Source organism: Lissotriton vulgaris, chromosome 2_1 (genome assembly GCF_964263255.1).
Source record: "Lissotriton vulgaris chromosome 2_1, aLisVul1.2, whole genome shotgun sequence".
Lineage (NCBI taxonomy): Eukaryota > Metazoa > Chordata > Amphibia > Caudata > Salamandridae > Lissotriton > Lissotriton vulgaris.
Window position 1 is genome coordinate 1,384,380,428 of NC_141687.1, and position 21,090 is coordinate 1,384,401,517.

The 21,090-nt window shown below is 44.0% G+C and overlaps 1 protein-coding gene across 1 annotated transcript in view; it reads left to right on the forward strand.

Moving 5' to 3' along the window:
• The window catches only part of LOC147732612 (contactin-associated protein-like 5), a 1,641,055-nt gene that overhangs the window by 678,864 nt on the left and 941,101 nt on the right, over positions 1–21,090 (forward strand). Inside the window, exon 4 of the mRNA XM_086957122.1 lies at positions 13,134–13,281. Within this exon, the coding sequence (XP_086813248.1) occupies positions 13,134–13,281 (148 nt within the window). The remainder of the gene's footprint in view (positions 1–13,133; positions 13,282–21,090) is intronic.

The window sequence follows — 21,090 nt, forward strand, 5'->3', positions numbered from 1 at the left end:
CGCTGGTTTTATGCGCCTCCTGGCGCGCAAAGGTCTCGGTGTGCGCCGCTAGCGCTGCTGGGATCTGTAGTCCTTGTGCCACGCCCACACTCCACGCAGCGGCCGGACCTCCAAGGTGACTGAAGGGGTCGGGCGGCTGGGGGCGGGCGGGCTACAGAGGTACGGCAGATGATGGGAACAGGTCAGAGTGCTGGCAGCGCCTGTGCTGCGTTAAGAGTCGTGGCAGGAATTCGCTAGGTTAGATTCATAAAGGTACATAAAGAGGCAGGAGAAAAGCAGAAAGAGGCAAAGGAGGTACGGAAAGAGGAAGAAAGTTACAGAAAGAAACAAGAGAAGTGCATAGAGAAGCAAGAGAGGCACATAAAGAGGCAAGAGAGGTACATAAACATAATAGTGAGCTGCAGAAAGAAGGAAGCGAGGTGCAGAAAGAAGCAAGCAAGGCGCAGAACGTGGCAGGACTAGTGCAGAAAGAAGAGAGTGAGCTGCAGAAAGAAGTAAGAGAAGTGCAGAAAGAGGCAAGAATGGTCCAGAAAGAGGCAAAAGAAGTACAGAAAGAGGGAAGAGAGGTGCATAGAGAGGCAAGATAGGTGCACAAAGAGGCAATAGAGGTGCAGAAAGAGGAAGAAAAGCACAGAGGAGGAAATAGAGGTGCAGAAAAAGGCAACAGAGCTGCAGAAAGAGGCAAGAGAGGTACAGAAAGAGGAAGAAATGTGCAGAAAGAGGCAAGAGAGATACAGGAAGAAAGGACATAAAGAAGCAAGAGAAATGCAGAAAGAGACTGGAGAGTTGTAGAAAGAGGCAAGAGAGGTACATAAAGATGAGAGTGAGCTGCAGAAAGAGAGAAAAGAGCTGCAGAAAGAGGCAAGCAAGATGCAGAAAGAGGCAAGAGAGGTGCAGAAAGAAGAGAGTAAGTTGCAGAAAGAAGCAAGAGAAGTACAGAAAGAGGCAAGAGAGGTGCAGAAAGAGGCAAAAGAAGTGCAGATAGAGGCAAGAGAGGTGCAGAAAGATGAAGAAAGGTGCAAAAAGAAGCAAAAGAAGCAAAAAAAGAAGTAAGAGAGGTGCAGAAAGAATAGATTGATGTGCAGAAAGAGGCAAGAGAGGCACAGAAAGAGACAAGAGATGTACAGAAAGAGGCAAGTGAGGTGCACAAAGAGGCAAGAGAAGAGCAGAAGGAAGCAAGAGAGGCACAGAAAGAGGCAAGAGAGGTACAGAAAGAGGAAGAAAGGTACCGAAAGAATCAAGAGAAGTGCAGAAAGAGGCAAGAGAAGTGCAGAAAGAGTCAAGAGAGGTGCAGAAAGATGAAAGTGAGCTGCAGAAAGAAGCAAGAGAAGTGCAGAAAGAGGTATGAGAGGTGCAGAAAGAGGCATGAGAAATTCAGAAAGAGGGAAAAGAGGTGCAGAGAGAGGCAAAATAGGTGCAGAAAGAGGCACAAAAGGTCCAGAAAGAGGAAGAAAGGCATAGAAAGAGGCAAGTGAAGTACAGAAAGAGGCAAGAGAAGAGTAGAAGGAGGCCTGAGAGGTACAGAAAGAGTAAGAAAGGCGCAGAAAGAGGCAGGTGAGGTACATAAAGAGGCAAGAGAAAAGCAGAAAGAGGCAAGAGAGGTACAGAAAGAGGAAGAAAGGTACAGAAAGAGGCAAGAGAGGTAGATAAACATAAGAGTGAGCTGCAGAAAGAAGGAAGCGAGGTGCAGAAAGAAGCAAGCAAGGTGCAGAACATGGCAGGACTAGTGCAGAAAGAAGAGAGTGAGCTGCAGAAAGAAGTAAGAGAAGTGCAGAAAGAGGCAAGAGTGGTCCAGAAAGAGGCAAAAGAAGTACAGAAAGAGGGGAGAGAGGTGCAGAGAGAGGCAAGATAGGTGCACAAAGAGGCAAGAGAGGTGCAGAAAGAGGAAGAAAAGCACAGAGGAGGAAATAGAGGTGCAGAAAAAGGCAAGAGAGCGGCAGAAAGAGGCAAGAGAGGTACAGAAAGAGGAAGAAATGTGCAGAAAGGGGCAAGAAAGATACAGATACAGGAAGAAAGGACATAAAGAAGCAAGAGAAATGCAGAAAGAGACTGGAGAGTTGTAGAAAGAGGCAAGAGAGGTACATAAACATGAGAGTGAGCTGCATAAAGAGAGAAAAGAGCTGCAGAAAGAGGCAAGCAAGATGCAGAAAGAGGCAAGAGAGGAGCAGAAAGAAGAGAGTAAGCTGCAGAAAGAAGCAAGAGAAGTACAGAAAGAGGCAAGAGAGGTGCAGAAAGAGGCAAAGGAAGTGCAGATAGAGGCAAGAGAGGTACAGAAAGATGAAGAAAGGTGCAGAAAGAAGCAAAAAAAGCAAAAAAGAAGTAAGAGAGGTGCAGAAAGAATAGATTGATGTGCAGAAAGAGGCAAGAGAGGTACAGAAAGAGACAAGAGATGTACAGAAAGATGAAGGCACAGAAAGAGGCACGTGAGGTGCACAAAAAGGCAAGAGAAGAGCAGAAGGAAGCAAGAGAGGTACAGAAAGAGGCAAGAGAGGTGCAGAAAGAGGAAGAAGGGTACCGAAAGAATCAAGAGAAGTGCAGAAAGAGGCAAGAGAAGTGCAGAAAGAGTCAAGAGAGGTGCAGAAAGATGAAAGTGAGCTGCAGAAAGAAGCAAGAGAAGTGCAGAAAGAGGTATGAGAGGTGCAGAAAGAGGCATGAGAAATGCATAAAGAGGGAAAAGAGGTGCAGAGAGAGGCAAAATAGGAGCAGACAAAGACAAGGGAGGTGCAGAAAAAGGAAGAAAGAAAAAGAAAGGCACAGAAAGAGGCACATGAGGTGCAGAAAGAGGCAGGAAAAGAGCCGAAAGAGGAGAGAGGTGCAGAAAAAGGCAAGAGAGGTGGAGAAAGAGGAAGAAAGGTCCTGAAAGAGGAAAGAGAGGTACAGAAACAGGAAGAAAGGCATATAATGAAGCAATAGAAGTACAGAAAGAGTCCAGAGAGGATAAGAAAGAGGCAAGAGAGGTGCAGAAAGAAGAGAGTGAGCTGCACAAAGAAGCAAGAGAAGTGCAGAAAGAGGCAATAGAGGTGCAGAAAGAGGTAAGAGAAGATCAAAAGGACGCAAGAGAGGTGCATAAAGAAGAAGAAAGGCACAGAAAGTGGCACATGAGGTGCAGAAAGAGGCAAGAAAAGAGCAGAAGGAGGAGAGAGGTGCAGAAAAAGGCCAGAGAGATGGAGAAAGAGGCAAGAGAAGAGTAGAAGGAGACAAGAGAGGTACATAAAGAGGAAGAAAGGCACATAAAGAGGCAGGTGAGGTACATAAAGAGGCAAGAGAAGAGCAGAAGCAGGCAAGAGAGGTGCAGAATGAGGATAGAGAGGTACAGAAAGAGGAAGAAAGGTGCAGAAAGAATTAAGAGATGGGCAGAGAGAGGCAAGAGGGGCCCATAGAGAGGCAAGAGAGGTACAGGAATATGAGAGTGAACTGCAGAAAGAGGGAAGAGAGGTGCAGAAAGAAGCAAGCGAGATGCAGAAAGTGGTAAGAAGGGTGCAGAAAGAAGAGAGTGAGCTGCATAAAGAAGCAACAGAAGTACAGAGGTGCAGTAAGAGGCAAGATAGGTCCAGAAAGAGGCAAAAGAAGTACAGAAAGAGGGAAGAGAGGTACAGAAAGAAGCAAAATAGGTACAGAAAGAGGCAAGAGAGCTGCAGAAAGAGGAAGAAAAGCACAGAGGAGGCAAGTGACGTGCAGATAGAGGCAATGGAAGAGCAGAAGGAGGCAAGACAGGTACAGAAAGAGGAAGAAAGGTGCAGAAAGAGGCAAAAGAGATACAGATAGACGAAGAAAACACATAAAGAAGCAAGAGAAATGCAGAAAGAGGCAGGAGAATTGTAGAAAGAGTCAAGAGAGGTACATAAAGATGAGAGTGAGCTGCAGAAAGAGAGAAGAGTGCTGCAGAAAGAGGTAAGCAATGTGCAGAAAGACGCAAGAGAGATGCAGAAAGAAGAGAGTGAGCTGTAGAGAGGAGCAAGAGAAGTACAGAAAGAGGCAAGAGAGGTGCAGAAAGAGGCAAAAGAAGTGCAGATAGAGGCAAGAGAGGTGCAGAAAGAAGCAAAAAAGCACAAAAAGAAGCAAGAAATGTGCACAAAGAAGTGAGTGATGTGCAGAAAGAGGCAAGAGAGATGCATAAAGAGGGAAGAGAGGTAATGAAAGATGAAGAAAGTCACAGAAAGAGGCAAGTGAGGTGCATAAAGAGGCAAGAGAAGAGCAGAAGGAGGCAAGGGTAGGCACAGAAAGAGGCAAGAGCTGTACATAAGGAGGATGGAAGGTATACAAATAATCAAGAGAAGGGTAGAAAGAGTCAAGAAAAGTGCAGAAAGAGGCAAGAGAGGTGCAAAAAGATGAAAGTAAGCTGCAGAATGAAGCAAGAGAAGTGCAGATAGAGGTAAGAGAGGTGCAAAAAGAGGCAAGAGAAATGCAGAAAGATGGAAGAGAGGTGCAGAGAGTGGCAAGATAGGTGCAGAAAGAGGCAAGATCTTTGCAGAAAAAGGAAGAATCAGGAAGGAAGGCACAGAAAGAGGCATGTGAGGTGCAGAAAGAGGCAAGAAAAGAGCAGACCGAGGCAGGAGACGTGCAGAAAAAGGCAAGAGAGGTGCAGAAAGAGGAAGAAAGGTCCTGAAAGAGGCAAGAGATGTGCAGAAACAGGAAGAAAGGCACAAAATGAAGCAATAGAAGTGCAGAAAGAGTCAAGAGAGGTGCAGAAAGAGACAAGAGGGGTGCAGAAAGATGAGAGTGAGCTGCAAAAAGAGGGAAGACAGGTTTAGAAAGAGGCAAGAGAGGTGCAGAAAGTAGCAAGAGAAGTAAAGCAGGAGACTAGAGAGGTGCAGAAAGAGGTAAGAGAAGTTCAGTAAGAGGCAAGAGAGGTGAAGAAAGAGTCAAGATAGGTACAGAAAGAGGCAAGGGAGGTGAAGAAGGAGGAAGAAATGTACAGAAAGTGAGGTGCAGAAAGACACAAGAGAAGAGCAGTAGGAGGCAAGAGAGGTGCAGTAAGAGGCAAGTGAGGTACAGAAACACGAAGAAAGACATATAAAGAAGCAAGAGGAGCACATAAAGAGGCAAGAGAGGTACAGAAAGATGAGAGTGAGCTGCAGAAAGAGGCAAGAGAGGTGCAGAAAGAGGCAAGAAATGTACAGAAAGTGAGGTGCAGAAAGACACAAGAGAAGAGCAGTAGGAGTCAAGAGAGGTGCAGAAAGAGGCATGAAAGGTACAGAAAGAGAAAGAAAGGTACAGTAAGAGGCAAGTGAGATACAGAAACAGGAAGAAAGACATAAAGAAGCAAGAGAAGTACAGAAAGAGGCAAGAGCGGTACGGAAAGATGGGAGCAAGCTGCAGAAAGAGGCAATAGAGGTGCAGAAAGAGGCAAGATAGGTGCAGAAAGAGGCATGAGAAGTGCAAAAAGAGGCAAGTGAAGTTAAGAAAGAGGTGAGAGAGGTACAGAAAGAAGCAACAGAGGTATATGTATGTATATATTGAATCTCCTCTCACTTTTCCAAGGAAGGAACCAGCACTCGGGTTGTAGTTTGGAAGTACTTAATCTACAAAGAACGCAATCCATGCGTTTTGGCTAGTCTGAACCTTAATAACGATACAAGACATTGTAGCTTCCTTATTTAAATGTAGAAATGTAGAAATGGCTCCAGTTTCCAACATTAGGAAAAGACTACATATTACATTAAACCAAAAAGCTGTCAGCCATATTAGCCTGGTCACAATGCGAAAATTCAGGAATTCATGAATTCATACAATGAAGAAAAGAAAACAAATGTTAATATTCACACAATGTAATTTCATCATATTGTGCCCTGTAACCGCTGTACCTGTATGTTCGTCAACATGATTTGTTCACAATAAACATACTTACGATTGCAAACATCAACATAAACAATGGACTACACATTACTTTAAAGTGAAAGGCTATCAGTCATATTGATCTGGGCACGTTGCATATTATAAAGGTTCTTACACCAAAGAAAATAAATAAAAAGGGGTGTTAATATACACACTATCCCTAACTAAAGTTCTATTGATTATAGCTTCATTCAATTCACAGCCTATTTGAGATGTCATGAGTTATATTACTGACCATGTCATGAATGATGTAATTTCTGAGGTCATAAGCAGTGGATTGCGGGGGCGTAAGTTATAGTTAGCTCAGGTAACTATAACTGATGAATTTCAGTGGTTTTGTACAAGTGAAAACAGAGTGAAACTATAACGTCCCTGTAATCTTTGTGTTTTTCAGCAAATGTCAGTTTTTTTCATGTTAAGTAAGTTGCCTATCACAATGGAGGGGGTGTAAGCAGGGCTTGGACCGGCATTGTGCTGCCCCCACCCAAGCTTGCTGCTCCTGCATCCCCCCTCCTTGCCATCCATTGTCCAAGTCCATGCCCCTGCGCCCTCATTACAGCCCTTTGTGGCCATTGTTCTGCCACTGGCCTTCCTTCCTTCTCTGAGCAGTTAGCTTGCTGCCCCAACCACTTTCTACTATCCTCTGTTGTTTGAATCCATGCACAAGCCTCCTCCCTCCATTCATGCATGGTCTGCTATGCATTGCCCTCCATTTAGCATTTTTACTCTGATTCACATACCGTTTCCCTCCTTTCTATGTGGTATAGCTCAGGTCACGTTGCCTCTAGAATATATACATTTGTATCCACCACACCGCCTTTGCAGTCCATAGTTACACAGCAGAAATGGTCACATCACTTAGAGCATGATATGTTAACGCACATTACACCAGAAACCTGGCAATTTATTGGTACGTTTTCCCTTTGAAATAAGATTGCTCCTTCTCTTATTCAATCTAATTTATTTACTCTCAAACTTCTACATTTGTCCCTGGCTTGTTTGTATAAACTCAAACTTAAAGATGATGATCTTTGTTGGAGCTGTAATATAGCTGCTGGTACCTATCAGCATATGTTCTATGAATGCTCGTTGTTAAAACCTTTTTGGGAGCTGGTTCACAAACAGTTATTATTCATTTTTTATATTAAATGTGAGCTCTGTTTACCTCTAATTTAATAGGTCCATGGGCTGCACCATCTCTGTTATCTTTGGACGCTACAGATATGCAATTGCTAGATTTTCCTGTTATCAATTGCTGTTAAGATCATATTAACAGAGTGGAAATCCTTTAGGTAAATATCTTATCATACGTGGTGGGCAGGGGTATCATTTCTCTGAGGGGCTCATACTTCTGTGGAGGAGAAACATTACACGCCTTTTATTTCTAGTGTTGTTTGGAGGTCTCTCGATAAATATATGAACTAGGCTTCACAAGGCTTGGGGGCTCAAAATTCTTTTGTGTCTTCCTCTTAATTTATCTCCCCCATTAAAGTAGGCGTCCCAATCTCTTGCTTATCTTTTCTTTCTTTTCTCTTCTTCTTTTCTTCCTCCTTACTACTTTCTTCTCTCTTTTTCCTTTATTTTGTTAATTGATTTATTCAATACAACTGATATATTCAAATTGTTTCTTTGCCTTTTAACATATTTTGATTGATACATAGATGGTATTTATGGCATTGATTTTATTTATAATGTTGATTGCCTATTTATTTATTGTTCAAAATATTGAGCTGTATTGCATTATATGGTATTTTAATTATTTTTACTCATTTTCTTTAAAATAATAAATATATAAGAACACAAAAAAACATATTAATAGATGTTTACTTTTGCTATGTGAATACAGTGATAACACTGACTTTTGCAAAAACATGGGTTGGGATGGACCATATAACACATATTTGTTGTAATGTTTTACTTTTCATAGCTACTGTTAGAATTGTGGTTACTGGTTGACTGTATTGCAAGCCCAGGGCAAGCAGCAACCACAATTCTTGTCAGGGTAAGGCACAAGCAAACCCAAAATTAATCTGTGCTCTCTGTTTGGTAGCTTGGCACAGCCAAGTCAGATTTAACTTAAAGGCAGCGAGTAAAGTATTTGTGCAACACTTCAAACAGTAAAACAATGAAAATACAACAGAAAAAGATCCCACACCTAGGTTAGAAAAATAAAGCAACATTTATGAAATAAAACAAGACCAAAACAACAACATACAATCGGTAGAACCGGAGTAATGAACTCTTAAAGAAAATAGTGAGAAATAGTGCCTAAAAATATAAACTCCCAACTGTGGATATCTTGTCGCGCTAGACTTGTCAAACTCAAAAGTTCCAGCTGGCTGCAATGGAGCATGGTTCAGATGCAGTCCCAGATTAGCACTGCTGAAGTTTTATCGTCTCAAGTTTTGTGTCAAGAGTCCCGTTCATGTTGGAGAGAATCGCTGGGAGCAAGGAAAGCATCACTGGAGGTGGTCAGTGTGACGGAAAGAGTATGCCCGGTGTCATGGACAGGCGGGCTGAAGTTTTACGTTCACGGTCCTCTGCGGGCAATCAATGCTTGCTGGGTGTTCACAGAAATCAAAGAAAGTCTGGAAATAGGGATTTTTAAGGTCATCATATCCCCTACAGACAGCTGGCATGGTGCCTTAATCTATCAGCCTCTGGGATCGAAAGCTAATTTCTCTGAACTTCAGGCCGAACACATAGCCCTACACACGTTTGCAACAACTAAGTTTCTTCTGTTCGGTGATTTCAATTTTCATGGGGAAAACACCTCGGATTCTGAGGTTAACAAATTTTCTCCTCGCTCGAACAAATGGGACTCACTCAAAGAGTGGAAGGCCCCACCCACCGAGCGGGCCACATATTAGACCTAGTATTTTCCAATCACGACCAACTGAGATGTGACCCCCTGAACCCTTGACATGGACGGATCATTCGATGATCACCTTTTTTATCCACCAGGCGCGACTAAGAAAGGGAAAATTACAAATAAGGGAACCTCCTGAACTGTGCAGGTCATGGCGCAATCTTACCTTAGAAGCTTTTAGTGAGGCCTACCAGCTAGAATCAGTGAACAACTCAAGGGAGACTCCCAAAACTTTGGAGGCTTTCTATGTGATACTAGAATCCATTCTAAACAAGACTATACCCAACAAACTCGCCCCCATCCAACGGAGAACATCGACTCCCTGGTACACAGAGGAGCTCAGGTTGGAAATAGCCAATTGTAGGCGGCTGGAAAAAACTTGGCGGGCAAGCAAGACCCAGGATAATAAGATACAGTACAGACAGTCACTGGCCAGTTATCATTTGAACTTGAAAGTAGCAAGGCGCACCTTTATTATCAAACAGATAGAATAAGCTAATAACTCCACGAAAACCCTGTTCAGCACAGTAAAAGACTTCGCCTCACCTAAAGCTTGTAACCAATCCCCACAGGCAACCTATTTCCAGGACAAAATATCTAGAATCTACTTTAATTTTCTCCAGCTAACCCCCGCTTTCTCTGAAAGTTTGTTCAATCTGGAGGTCAGGGGAAGGGAAATAAACAGCTCCTTGGAAGGCTTTGAACAAACTACCATAGAAGAAGTCCTAAATGGCCTCTCAAATGCAAAATCTGGGTCACCAAAAGACCTGTGCCAAAATTCATGGTTCTCCTTGCTACGAGCTGCGCTCCTGCAATCTGCGATATTTTTAACAACTCTATAACAACGGGCCTTATCCCCCGTGCATTGAAAGAGGTGGCTGTTCGGCCTATATTAAAGAAGCCTACAGCTGACCCCTCAATTCTTAGCAACTACCCGCCTATCTCCCAGCTGCCACTCTTGGGTAAATTGCTGGAAAGCATCATCAACAGACAGCTAAGCTCTTATTTGGAACAAAACGAAATCCTGGACCCATCTCAATCAGGTTTTCGGCAGGGTTTCAGCATGGAAACCGCCATTCTGGCAGTGACAGATTCCCTCAGACAGACAATAGATGCAGGAGGCTCATCAATACTGATCCTCCTAGATCTCTCCGCTGCTTTTGATACCATCTCTCACACAAAGCTAGCGGAGGGATTATCCGATTGTGGAGTCGGGGGGACAGCCCTGAAGTGGTTACAGCACTTTCTGTCTGAGAGAACCCGAACTGTCAGTTTCGTCCCGTATTCCTCTGGAAAAATGTCTCTGGAGAAAGGTGTCCCGCAGGGCTCATGTCTGAGCCCTACCCTTTTTAATTTATACATGGCTCCTCTGGCAAGGGTAGTGGAGCAGTTGGGCTTCGAGATCATCTCATATGCAGATGATACGCAGCTCATCAGGAAAAACCCAGAGCTAGAAAAATCAGTTTCTCCACTGGTATGAAGGCGATCTCTGACTGGATGACTGGAAACTGCCTTCAACTAAATCCAGATAAAACAGAGATCATGTTGATGGGTAAAGCTTTGGACTTCTGGACAGATGAACGTTGGCCTACCCAATTCGGCCCAGCTCCGCCCCCCTAGTTTGGCAGTGAAAAATGTGGGCATAAAAATCGACCGACAGCTATCTATGAAGGACCAAATTGCGGCCACAACCAGCTCATGCTATTACAGCTTACGACTCTTGCAGAAAATTCTTCCATTTATTCCTACCCTGCACAGAAAGACACTAGTGCAGGCGATGGTAAACAGCCGCCTGGACTATGGCAACGCGCTGCTGGCAGAAGCAGGTCAATCACATCTGGCCAAACTGCAAGTAGTGCAAAATACAGCAGCTAGAATGATTCTAAACCACCCGGCGGGTACCCCTTCTACTCCGTTGCTTAGAGAACTACACTGGATATCGGTGAAAAAAGATCGGTCTTCAAAATCAGCTGTTTAACCTTTAATGCCTTGAACAACAGAGGCCCCCTCTACCTACAAAGAAAATTGCTTAAATACTGCCCTTCAAGGAGACTTAGCTCCAGCTCGTGGGGTCTTCTCCAAGTCCCCCGTATTTGCCTTACCCAGACGGGTGAAAGAGCTTTTTCATTTCTTGCTCCAAAATATTGGAACCAGCTCCCCCAAACCCTACGAGAAATCCCCAGTTATGGTATTGTTAGAAAACAACTGAAATCCTTTTTGTTTTAAATCACTTTCATCCCCTGTGCTCCTCTCTTAGAATCCTATTTGTCTAGTTAGCGCTGAGATGCCCCAGGGCGAGTTGAGCGGTTTACAAATCACTTCACATAACATAACATAACATAACAAGAGGCGGGATGGGCAAGGTTTTCGCTGATTTATGGTGCGAGGAGCACAACAGGTCCAGGAGTGAATTGGCCGGTTCGCAGTTGCGAAGAGCCAAAAAGCAAGAAAATGCCAACTTTCTAAAAGTAACATTTTTAGAAATGCAATCTAGAATCCGACTTCTCCATGAGTTATAATTTTAAATTGTAAATCCAGAAAAAACAAACTTGAACTGGTTATCTCTTCAAATTTGGAAATTACACTTATAAAATGCAATTAGGCAACTCTTTGTTACCCTATTGGAGAGATAGGCCTTGCATTAGTGAAAAAATGAATTTAAGTTTTTCACTACCAGGACATGTAAAACTTAAAAGTCATTGTCTTACTTTTTAAATACATTGCCCCCTGCCCCATGGGCTGTCCAGGGCCTACCCTAGGGGTGACATTTATTAAAAAGGAAGGTTTGGGCCTGGCATAGCATTTTGGGGCAGATTTACAAGTCCCTAGCGCCACTGTTGTGTAATGTTTAACATGGGAAAAGTGACGCAAACGTGCCAAAAGGGGCTTGTAAATTTGCCCCTTTATGTGCTAGGTCGTATGCGTAGTTTAAAACTGCACACACAGGCTCTGCAAAGGCAGGCCTGAGTCGTGTTTGGAAAACTTCTTAAGTGGGAGGCATGATCAGTGCTGCAGTCCCACTAGTAGCATTTAATTTTCAGGTCTCAAGGCACATGTAATGCCACTTTGCTAGGGACTTTAAAGTAAATATGCCAATAGGTTATAAGTCAATGTTATCATTTTTAGAGGAGAGAGCACAATCACTTTAGCACTGATTAGTAGTGGTAAAATGCACAGAGTCCCAAAGCCAGCAAAAGCGAGACCAGTACGAAAATGGAGGAGGAAATCAGAAAGTTGGTGGGAAGACCACCCCAAGGCTGAACAGGTCTTACAGCCACCCACAGAAATTATTCTTTAATTGGTAGCGCAAATGTAATTAACAAATGTATTTTCAACATGTTTACAGTGTACCTTTTTAATTTTACGTTGTGCTAAAATGTAGAAATGATGGCATACTGGTTTGTAAATTATCGTGTTTTTTTTTCCGGACAATGCACTTAATGGCATTATTAAAAGTTACCTAAGGATTGTTCAAACATGCATTGATTGCATCTGATGTTAAAGTAATATACCAGTAACAGTAAAATACAATGGTAGCTTTGTCAGTAGGTAAAAACATTTCACTGCGCAGTCACGAAGACACGCTGCAATTTCATAAAAATTGTGGTGTCCTAATAGTACTATTCTTACCTGAAATTACTATTGAGGCATCACTCTACCTACCTCCAGGGTAATGCATTATAGAACGTAAGCAAAAAGAAGTTTGAGACAAAAAATGCAGGCAGAATAATTTTTTTTGAGCCAAACTTCTTCGTTCTTGGAAAGATACTTGCAGAAATCTACTGGACCATATGTGACGGGGCGTAATTATGTGTGTATGGTATTGTAACAATCTTCTATATGTCACTCATCCCTTTACATTGTTTTACAGTTTTTATCAATCTTACAGGTCATATCTCTAAATGACTGTTTTCCTAGCACAATTATAACCATGTCTAACTGGGACACCTCAGTATAAATGACAGCTACTCAGAGGGGAGGGGGGCACGGGGGGATAAGGCTTGTTGGTGAAAAGTGGTGAACCATTGGATCAAACCCTTATTAGCAGACAGACTGATGAAGTGGTATTTAATCATGAAAGCTTGTAAATAAACGTTTGTGTTAGCTAAATTAAGGTATCATTGCGTTATTATCTGCAAAATGTCTGTTTATCTTACACATGGCTTGCACCGTTTTTTAAACCTGAAATGAAATTATGTGATATATACATACTAGAATACTCTGCAATTCTTCCATATATTACTAGCAGATTCTCAATTCTAGCCATTTTATTTTACAAAGCAAATCTGCGATTTTTCTTTTCGGTAATCTATCAAATTGTGGTTTGTATGATTTTGTCCACAATGAATCCTCCCATTTTTGTGATTTAATTGAGACTTCTTTATTTTTGTAGCTATTTCAACGCACCTTTGCTTTTCTCCCATTCCAGGCATTCACAGGAAACATCAACGCGGACACTGTAGTGCAGCATACATTTCACCCCTCGATAAAGGCCAGGTTCCTGCGATTCGTACCGCTGAGATGGAATGCTGACGGCAAGATAGGGATGAGAGTGGAAGTATTTGGCTGCACCTACAGTAAGTGCTATTAATATCTACTAAAAAGTCCTAGCACTCTGGAAAGGTTTCTTTGTTTCCTTGCTTCGTGTCCTTTCATATTACTAAATGATGAGTCCATGGCCCTTTCAGGAAAGTAGAGATATTCATTTCCCTTCAGTGAAGTAAAAATGCTGTCTTAAAAGTGAAAGCGTTGAGCATATTTACAATCTGAGGGGGATATCCTCAAGAACGTGTTATATTTACCACAAATTGAGCTTAACGCAACTCTTCATATCGCAGTCTATTGCAGGAAAATAATGTTGTGTTAACTAAGTATTCACAACACGGAGGTACCATGCGATAGGCCCAGGACAACTCGTCAAATGTCTACGATAAAGTCAATGTGACGCCGCAAAAATGCAAAACACGAACGCAAAAAAAGATGCGATGAGGCCAATAGCGATACAGAAAGCAGGGAAAACCAGTGACGGGCCTGCAAATCTCACGCGTCATGCAAGAAAATGCACTTTTGAAGGAACAAAAAAACCACACCAATAACAATTCGAAATACATAGCTCCATGGATGCACCTGGATCGAGTGCAGAGGCCAACACAAACCCCACAAGCCCCAGAGACCACCAGCAAGGAACCTTGGGGTCGGGGAAGGGCAAGGAATAGCGGAAGAGGAAGACAGGGTGCAGTCTGCTGCAAAACCAGATCAGCGCCACGGAGGTGACAGAACACTACCATCAACTGACCCACAATTAGACTAACATGAATGCAGTTGGATAGTCAAGGAGGTCAATGGAGAAGGCCAAGAGGCACAGGCATGAGGTGAAAAGCAAAACCAAGCACAAACCCGCTACCAACAGGAAGGCAGCAACGGTGACAGGAGGTGGGAGTCCTGCGCCACAGGAGGAGCTGGAAGAAATGGAGGCCACAATCATCAGTGTAGAGATGGTGCAAGGAGTTGGGAGTACGGACACAGCTCGATAGGACCTAACACAACATCAACAGGGTGAGTAAGTAAGTAAGTAAATCTTTATTCGGTTTTCAAAGTACATAAAAAACCATAAAAGAGTTTCAACAAACATATCTTATTATATACAACCGCCAAATTATTACTTTTACTTTTTAAAAAGGATGATTTTCCGCTCATTAAGATTAATAATACATTAAAACTTTAAAAAAGTTTAAACATATCAAGCATTTTTAGGTTTATCTCAGTTTTCCTAATATGTACAACGGGGCTTTGTCAAAGATTTACTCTATGCTTAAAAATACATTTTAAAAAGGTCGCAATACATTTGCAAGCCATTTCTGATTTTACAAATTGCAAACGCAGCATAGCGGGGCGACATCTTCTAAAACCCATTTTTCTTAGCAGTGGAATCAACCAAAGTTTACGGTGTGCAGAATAAAATTTACAAAACAGAAAGGTGTGCATGGTGGTTTGTTCTGATGTATCTTCACATGGGCACGCTGTTAAACAATCTTCCCAGTTATTTTTCGTCGGGAATGCCACCAATCTATGGAAAATATTCATTCTGAATCTTCTCAGTAGAAAACGCTCAAATTGTGACTGGACATATGTCAGAAACGGCTCAATCTCTAGGGTGGTCATAACCGCCATGGAATGTTGGACCGAGGGTTTCCTTGCCTCAGTACAAATCCGTAACTCTTCTACATGGCTCAATGCCCTTTTTTTAAAATCTTTTCTGGATATTTCACCAATTAGTTCCCGAGCAGAGTAATATTTACCAAACCCTAGATCAGTGAGGAAATTCTTCAAATACATGAGCCACTCGATTTTTCCGGCATAATCCAGTGACATGCAGTCTGTCACTATCTGTTTAGAAAAAGAATTCTTTGTCGTGGTCCAGATACGTCGCCAAAGCTGGAGCGGTTGTATTTTTGCCAAGTCCTCTATATGCGAAATTTCTAGCTCCATATGACAGGCAAAAGTAGATACACGTTTGGGGACCGCCAAAAGAAATCTTAGAAAGGTATTCTCTGCAACCTGTAGGGAATTAGTGTTTTTGTGTCCCCACAGTCCTGCCCCATAAAGTGTGGTAGATTGACACTTCGCTCTATAAATATGGAGCAATTCTACTGGAGGCCTCTTTCCTAATTTCTGAGAATTTTTTTTTGAGGGCAGCGATTGCTCACAACAATTGGTGCTTTCGGGCTTCTATGGCTGGTTTCCAATTTATCTTTTCATCCATCATAATACCAAGATATGGATATTGGGCAGTCACTTCAATCCTTTCGCTATCAAGGAAGATGCCTTTTCCCCCTTTTTTTCTTGTTCCTGCCACCATAACGTATGTCTTTTTTATGTTTATACGCAGGTCCAGGCTGCCCATAAACCTTGCATACCTATCTAATGCCTTCTGCAGTTCACGCGGAGTGCGTTCCAGTATCACGCCATCGTCCGCGTATAAAAGAGCGGAAACCGGTTGATTTCTTACTCGAGGAAGGTGCTGACGCCCCCTCAACATCTCCACCTCAAGCCCATTTGTATAGAGGGAAAACGAAAGGGAGCCAGGACACAGCCCTGCCTGACACCACGCTCCACCGCGAATGAGTCAGATAGTTCGCCATTCACTCCAAAACGTACTCTGGCAAAGGCGTTTGAATAAAGCTCTCTCAGAAAGGTTACGAGGGCCGATCTATCCCCATCTTGGTAAGAACAGACCATAGTTTCGAATGGGAAACACAGTCAAAAGCTGCGGACAGGTCAACATAGACCATGTACAACCCACCCCGCTTTGCTGCGACGTATTTCCCCATCATTAACGCCAAATTCAGGGCTTGCTCCGTTGTCCCAAAGCCCTCTCGAAAGCCAAACTGAATATCGGAAAGAATCTCACCGTCTTCGGCCCACTCCTGTAGACGCTTGAGAACCACTCTGCCCAGGACTTTCCCCAGCGAATCCAGGAGCGAGATTGGACGATAACAGGAGACGTCCTGTCTTTTACCTTTCTTAAAGATAGGGACCATAGTAGATTGGGTCCAAGATTTAGGCAACCCACACTTCATAGCAGATTCGAATACCCTTTTTAAAATTGGGGCCCACAAATCTAATTTGTATTTAAAGAAGTCCACTGGTACCCCATCTGGGCCAGGGGCTTTCCCACTTTTACTTGCCTTTACTGCATCAATAACCTCAGTTAATGCAAAAAATAATGAGATTGGAAGGGGATTTATCTGTTGGGTATTGCTATCGCTCCCCCCTGCAAGATCTACTTCTGGGCTTTTTTTTCCAAAGATTTTTGAGAAATGATTTACCCATGCTGGTCCCTCGATAGCCACCTCTACTGATGGTTGATTTTTGTTGTCTACTAGAAATGGGGCTCTCACACTTTCCAAAATGCCTCACTATTTTTGTTCAAGGAACTTTCATGTAGTTGGTTCCATAAGGCTTGTTTTAATTCAGATTTTCATTCCTTGCGGGTTAAGCTATAGGACCTTCTTAGCGTCTTTATTTCCTCCTGATTTCTGACTGTGTTAGATAGTGCTCTTTTTAAACTTTTATGGGCCAGTGTCCCTATTCCCTTTCTTCCTTACGGTTAGTGTTTTGTTCACGTTTTCCAGAATTAATCCAAAAATTTTCAGAACCTCCTCTTCCCCTATGTCAGTGTCTAAGCATTTCAATATGGCCGGGTATACAGCACATACCACCTTGTCTGTTAATTCGGCTGGATCTATCTTTCCCCACCCTAGAGCATAACCATTCATTTTAGAAAAGTGTAGGTTATTCTGGGCGAGAGCGCTCATTATGAGCTGGGGTGAGAGCTGCCCCTGGTCCACAAGTAGTTCCACACCCAAAGCCGAATGATCACTTAGAGCGTTTACTAACACTCTAAACCCCTTGAGTTTATTTACCAATGTAGTAGTGGGTAGGATGTAATCTATAGTCGACTCACACCCTCTCCCCAAATAAGTTGGATCCAGTCGTCCAGAAGGGTTTTTTACCTCGTTTATTACCACTAGGCCTAGTTCGGATAAAGTTTCATTTAGAGACTCTCCTACCATAGAGTGATTGAAGTGGACAATTTGCTCATCTTGTTTGTCCACCAGCCCACAAATGTTAGTACTGATTCTAGAGCAGGGGTGCTGATTAAAATCCCCCCCCCCAAATGATACTTGGTGAATCCGTAGGTTTCATTTGATTCATCAGTTTGCCGAGTTTCTGGCGGAGTGCACCAAGTATTTTTACCACCTCACTATCCATTAGGTTGTCATAGAAATTTACCAGGAGAACAGTCTCCTTCTTCCCAAATGAAAGGCTTAATAGTTGGTAGTTTAATTCTATTTGGAGGACCGTGACTTTCAGCCCCTGTATGGTATTTGCTATAAAAACAATCAGACCGCCCTTTGCCCTGCCATGAGTAACTGCTTTTGCTGGGGAAAAATAGGTTTTGTAACCCATCAAATGCAGTTCTGTGGTAGCCCAGGTCTCCTGTAAAACAAATAACCTCATAATCTTGGACATAATTTAGGGCACTACCATCCTCAATCTTTGCGCGAAGTCCCGCTATATTCCAGAACAAGAGTGGTAGCATTTTACCTTTCTGTACAAGAGGTACCTCGCTTGGACTAGCCTCCTCCAGGGGGGAACTCTCTACTATCAGTTGCCCCTCCTCCCTTGGGAGACCTATTTTACTGCATGGTGTGTTCCCTACGTTAAGAGTTTCTCCACCTTCTAAGGGCACCAGGTTATAATTTACCAGGTGGTTGTCACATGCTATCATTTTATCATTTGACTCACCCTCCACAATGACGGCACCCTGTATATCAGTGATTGCTGACGGGATAAGTTTTGATGGAAAGCCCACATCTCCAATAGTGGTCGGAGTGAGTCAATCCACTTCGTCGAATCCGTACAGCATTGAAAAATGGTTAAAAGTGGGCAGATTAAATCCCTGTTGTACTGGAAAGCTATTATTTTGAAACCCCCTATGTGACTGGGGCCAACATGAATGATTGTATGGATTTTGGTAGGAAGATTGGTGCCCCACTTCTTTCCATTCAAAGGGGTTCCTTCTTACAGAGTTCACTTATGGGTAGGATGTTGGGTCTCGTGGGTAAAAGTAACTAACATAGTGCGTGGAGATAGAAACCCCCCTCTTGCCTCATACCAATCTCCAATGCATCTCACAGTTCTGTGGTCCTTAAAATTTACAATTACTACGTCCCCCTTCCTATCTTTTGGTCGTGAACCCACCCAAATTGCACGCCTCACGGTTAGGATTTCTCCATTTACATGGGCACGGAGTGGTCTATTTTGTTCTAACCAATGGATTGTTTTATTTTTTAGGGCATGATGGTCTTCCCTCACTCCTTCTGCTAACTCAGGTACTCCTGCCATAATGATGGTAAAGGGGGCAGATCCAGGTGGTAAATCTACTCTTCTGATCGTAGATCTATAAGACCGCTGTAGAGGCTGTTCCCCGTTCTCCTTCTCTGTCCTATTTTTAATAGATGGGGTATTGTTCCCAAATTCCCTTTTCTCTTCATCCCTTTTCTCTCCAACGACTGCAGTTTCCCTTTGTTTCGCAAGGCCCTTTACTGGTTGACTGGACTGTCCTTTAGTGGGCACTGTTTTAGAAGATTTACCCACCACTTTTTTTCCCAGTTGTAGTGCCAATTTTCACATTTGAAGTACTAGTTGATGGTTTTTCTGTGATCAGGGTATGAGTCGCAGCGGGATTTCCAGTGTCAGTTTTAGCCTGCGCTTTTACTATTTTGGCCAGAGCGACTGGATTTCCTTCTATTTGTTCACCTAGTTTGTCTAACTTTGCACTAATCATCCTCGTTCTCTCCAATAGAGGAAGTAGGAGAGACTTCACCATAACCTCTAATTTAGACAGGAGTTCACCCTCTGAGTTGGAACCATGGGGTATCTCAGGGGGATTACTAGGAGGAACTACGTTGTTAATCTCTAGTGGCTGTGAAAGTGCTAGGGCTATTGGAATAGGGTTGTTTAATAACTTAGCATGACAATTCATTTGGGGTGAACCCCTTCTCTTCCTTTTCTCTCCTTTGATGTCTGATTGACCACTCTGACCTGTCGTTGGGGAGGAGGCTATAGATAATTTTGGAGAACTTGATAGACCCGTGGTGTCCGTCCCTGCTGAAGAATTCTGGAGGGAAACGTCACCACTGAGGCTAATAAATTCATCATCCTCATCCCCTATGACCGTCGGCGGAAGCCCACCTCCTACTAAGTTTGCCGTAACCGGGGAGGGTGATTGCCTTATTTGTCCTAGGGAGGAGCGCTTTCCCAATAATAAATCCAGGGAAAGACGCTTCTATGTATCAGCGATTTCTTTCTCTAAAACGATAGAAATTCGTTTAAAGAATTGGTCAATCGTGCTAGTAGCTACCCCATTTGAGGTTTTAACATTGATATTACTACTTTTCCCCGTATGGGAGGCCATAATAAAAAAAAATAAAGAAGAATACAGAGAATGTAAGCAAGTTTGAGATCACAGTGGGATGAGCAGAATACAGACTTTATACAGCAGATATTCAACTCGCAGAACAGTAAGGGGCAAGAATCTTACCAAAAAGGAAATATGAGCAAATGTTCGGGGGCTGGACCGTCCCGTCCTTAATCGTCCTTGGACGGTCTTAGACGGCCCGCCCTTGTCCCGGGCTTCTCCCGGGACGCTCCCGCGCGTTCCCGCGTGCTCCCGCGCAGCGGTGACGAGGCTTGATGTTATAGGGAAATTGGTTGGTGGGGGCGTGTCAATCAGGGAGAGCGGTCCAGGTGTCTCGGGTCTGGCTAGCAGGGAATCCTGGGAGATGGAGTCCCTGTACCAACCGCTCGCAGCCCTGGAACTACACAGCACACCCCACAACAGTCTTGAAGGACCCAACCCTTCCTTAGAACCTACTCCCACAGAGAGCGAGCACAGCGAAGCGGGACCCGCGAAGAGGGTCCGGCGGGGTGCACGGCATCAGGAGCAGCACACAGGAGCAGCACACTGACGGCAACAAGGGTCCAGTCCCGACAGGAAGGCAAAATTGAGGTCCCACACAGGTTAGAAAATCCAGAGTCTTTAGCAGCGTTGGTGGGGGCGTGTCAATCAGGGAGAGCGGCCCAGGTGTCTCGGGTCTGGCTAGCAGGGACTCCTGGGAGATGGAGTCCCTGTACCAACCGCTCGCAGCCCTGGAACTACACAGCACACCCCACAACAGTCTTGAAGGACCCGACCCTTCCTTAGAACCTACTCCCACAGAGAGCGAGCACAGCGAAGAGCGACCCGCGAAGCGGGTCCGGCGAGGTGCAGCGCTTCAGGAGCAGCACACAGGAGCAGCACACTGACGGCAACAAGGGTCCAGTCCCGACAGGAAGGCAAAATTGAGGTCCCACACAGGTTAGAAAATCCAGAGTCTTTAGCATCGTTGGTGGGGGCGTGTCATTCAGGGAGAGCGGCCCAGGTGTCTCGGGTATGGCTAGCAGGGACACCTGGAAGATGGAGTCCCTGTACCAACCACTCGCAGCCCTGGAACTACACAGCACACCCCACAACAGTCTTGAAGGACCCGACCCTTCCTTAGAACCTACTCCCACAGAGAGCGAGCACAGCGAGGTGCAGCGCTTCAGGAGCAGCACACAGGAGCAGCACACTGACGGCAACAAGGGTCCAGTCCAGACAGGAAGGCAAAATTGAGGTCCCACACAGGTTAGAAAATCCAGAGTCTTTAGCATCGTTGGTGGGGGCGTGTCATTCAGGGAGAGCGGCCCAGGTGTCTCGTCAATCAGGGAGAGCGGCCCAGGTGTCTCAACAGGGTGAGTAACGACCAGGGACTAGGGGGACGGGGGAAATGGGAACA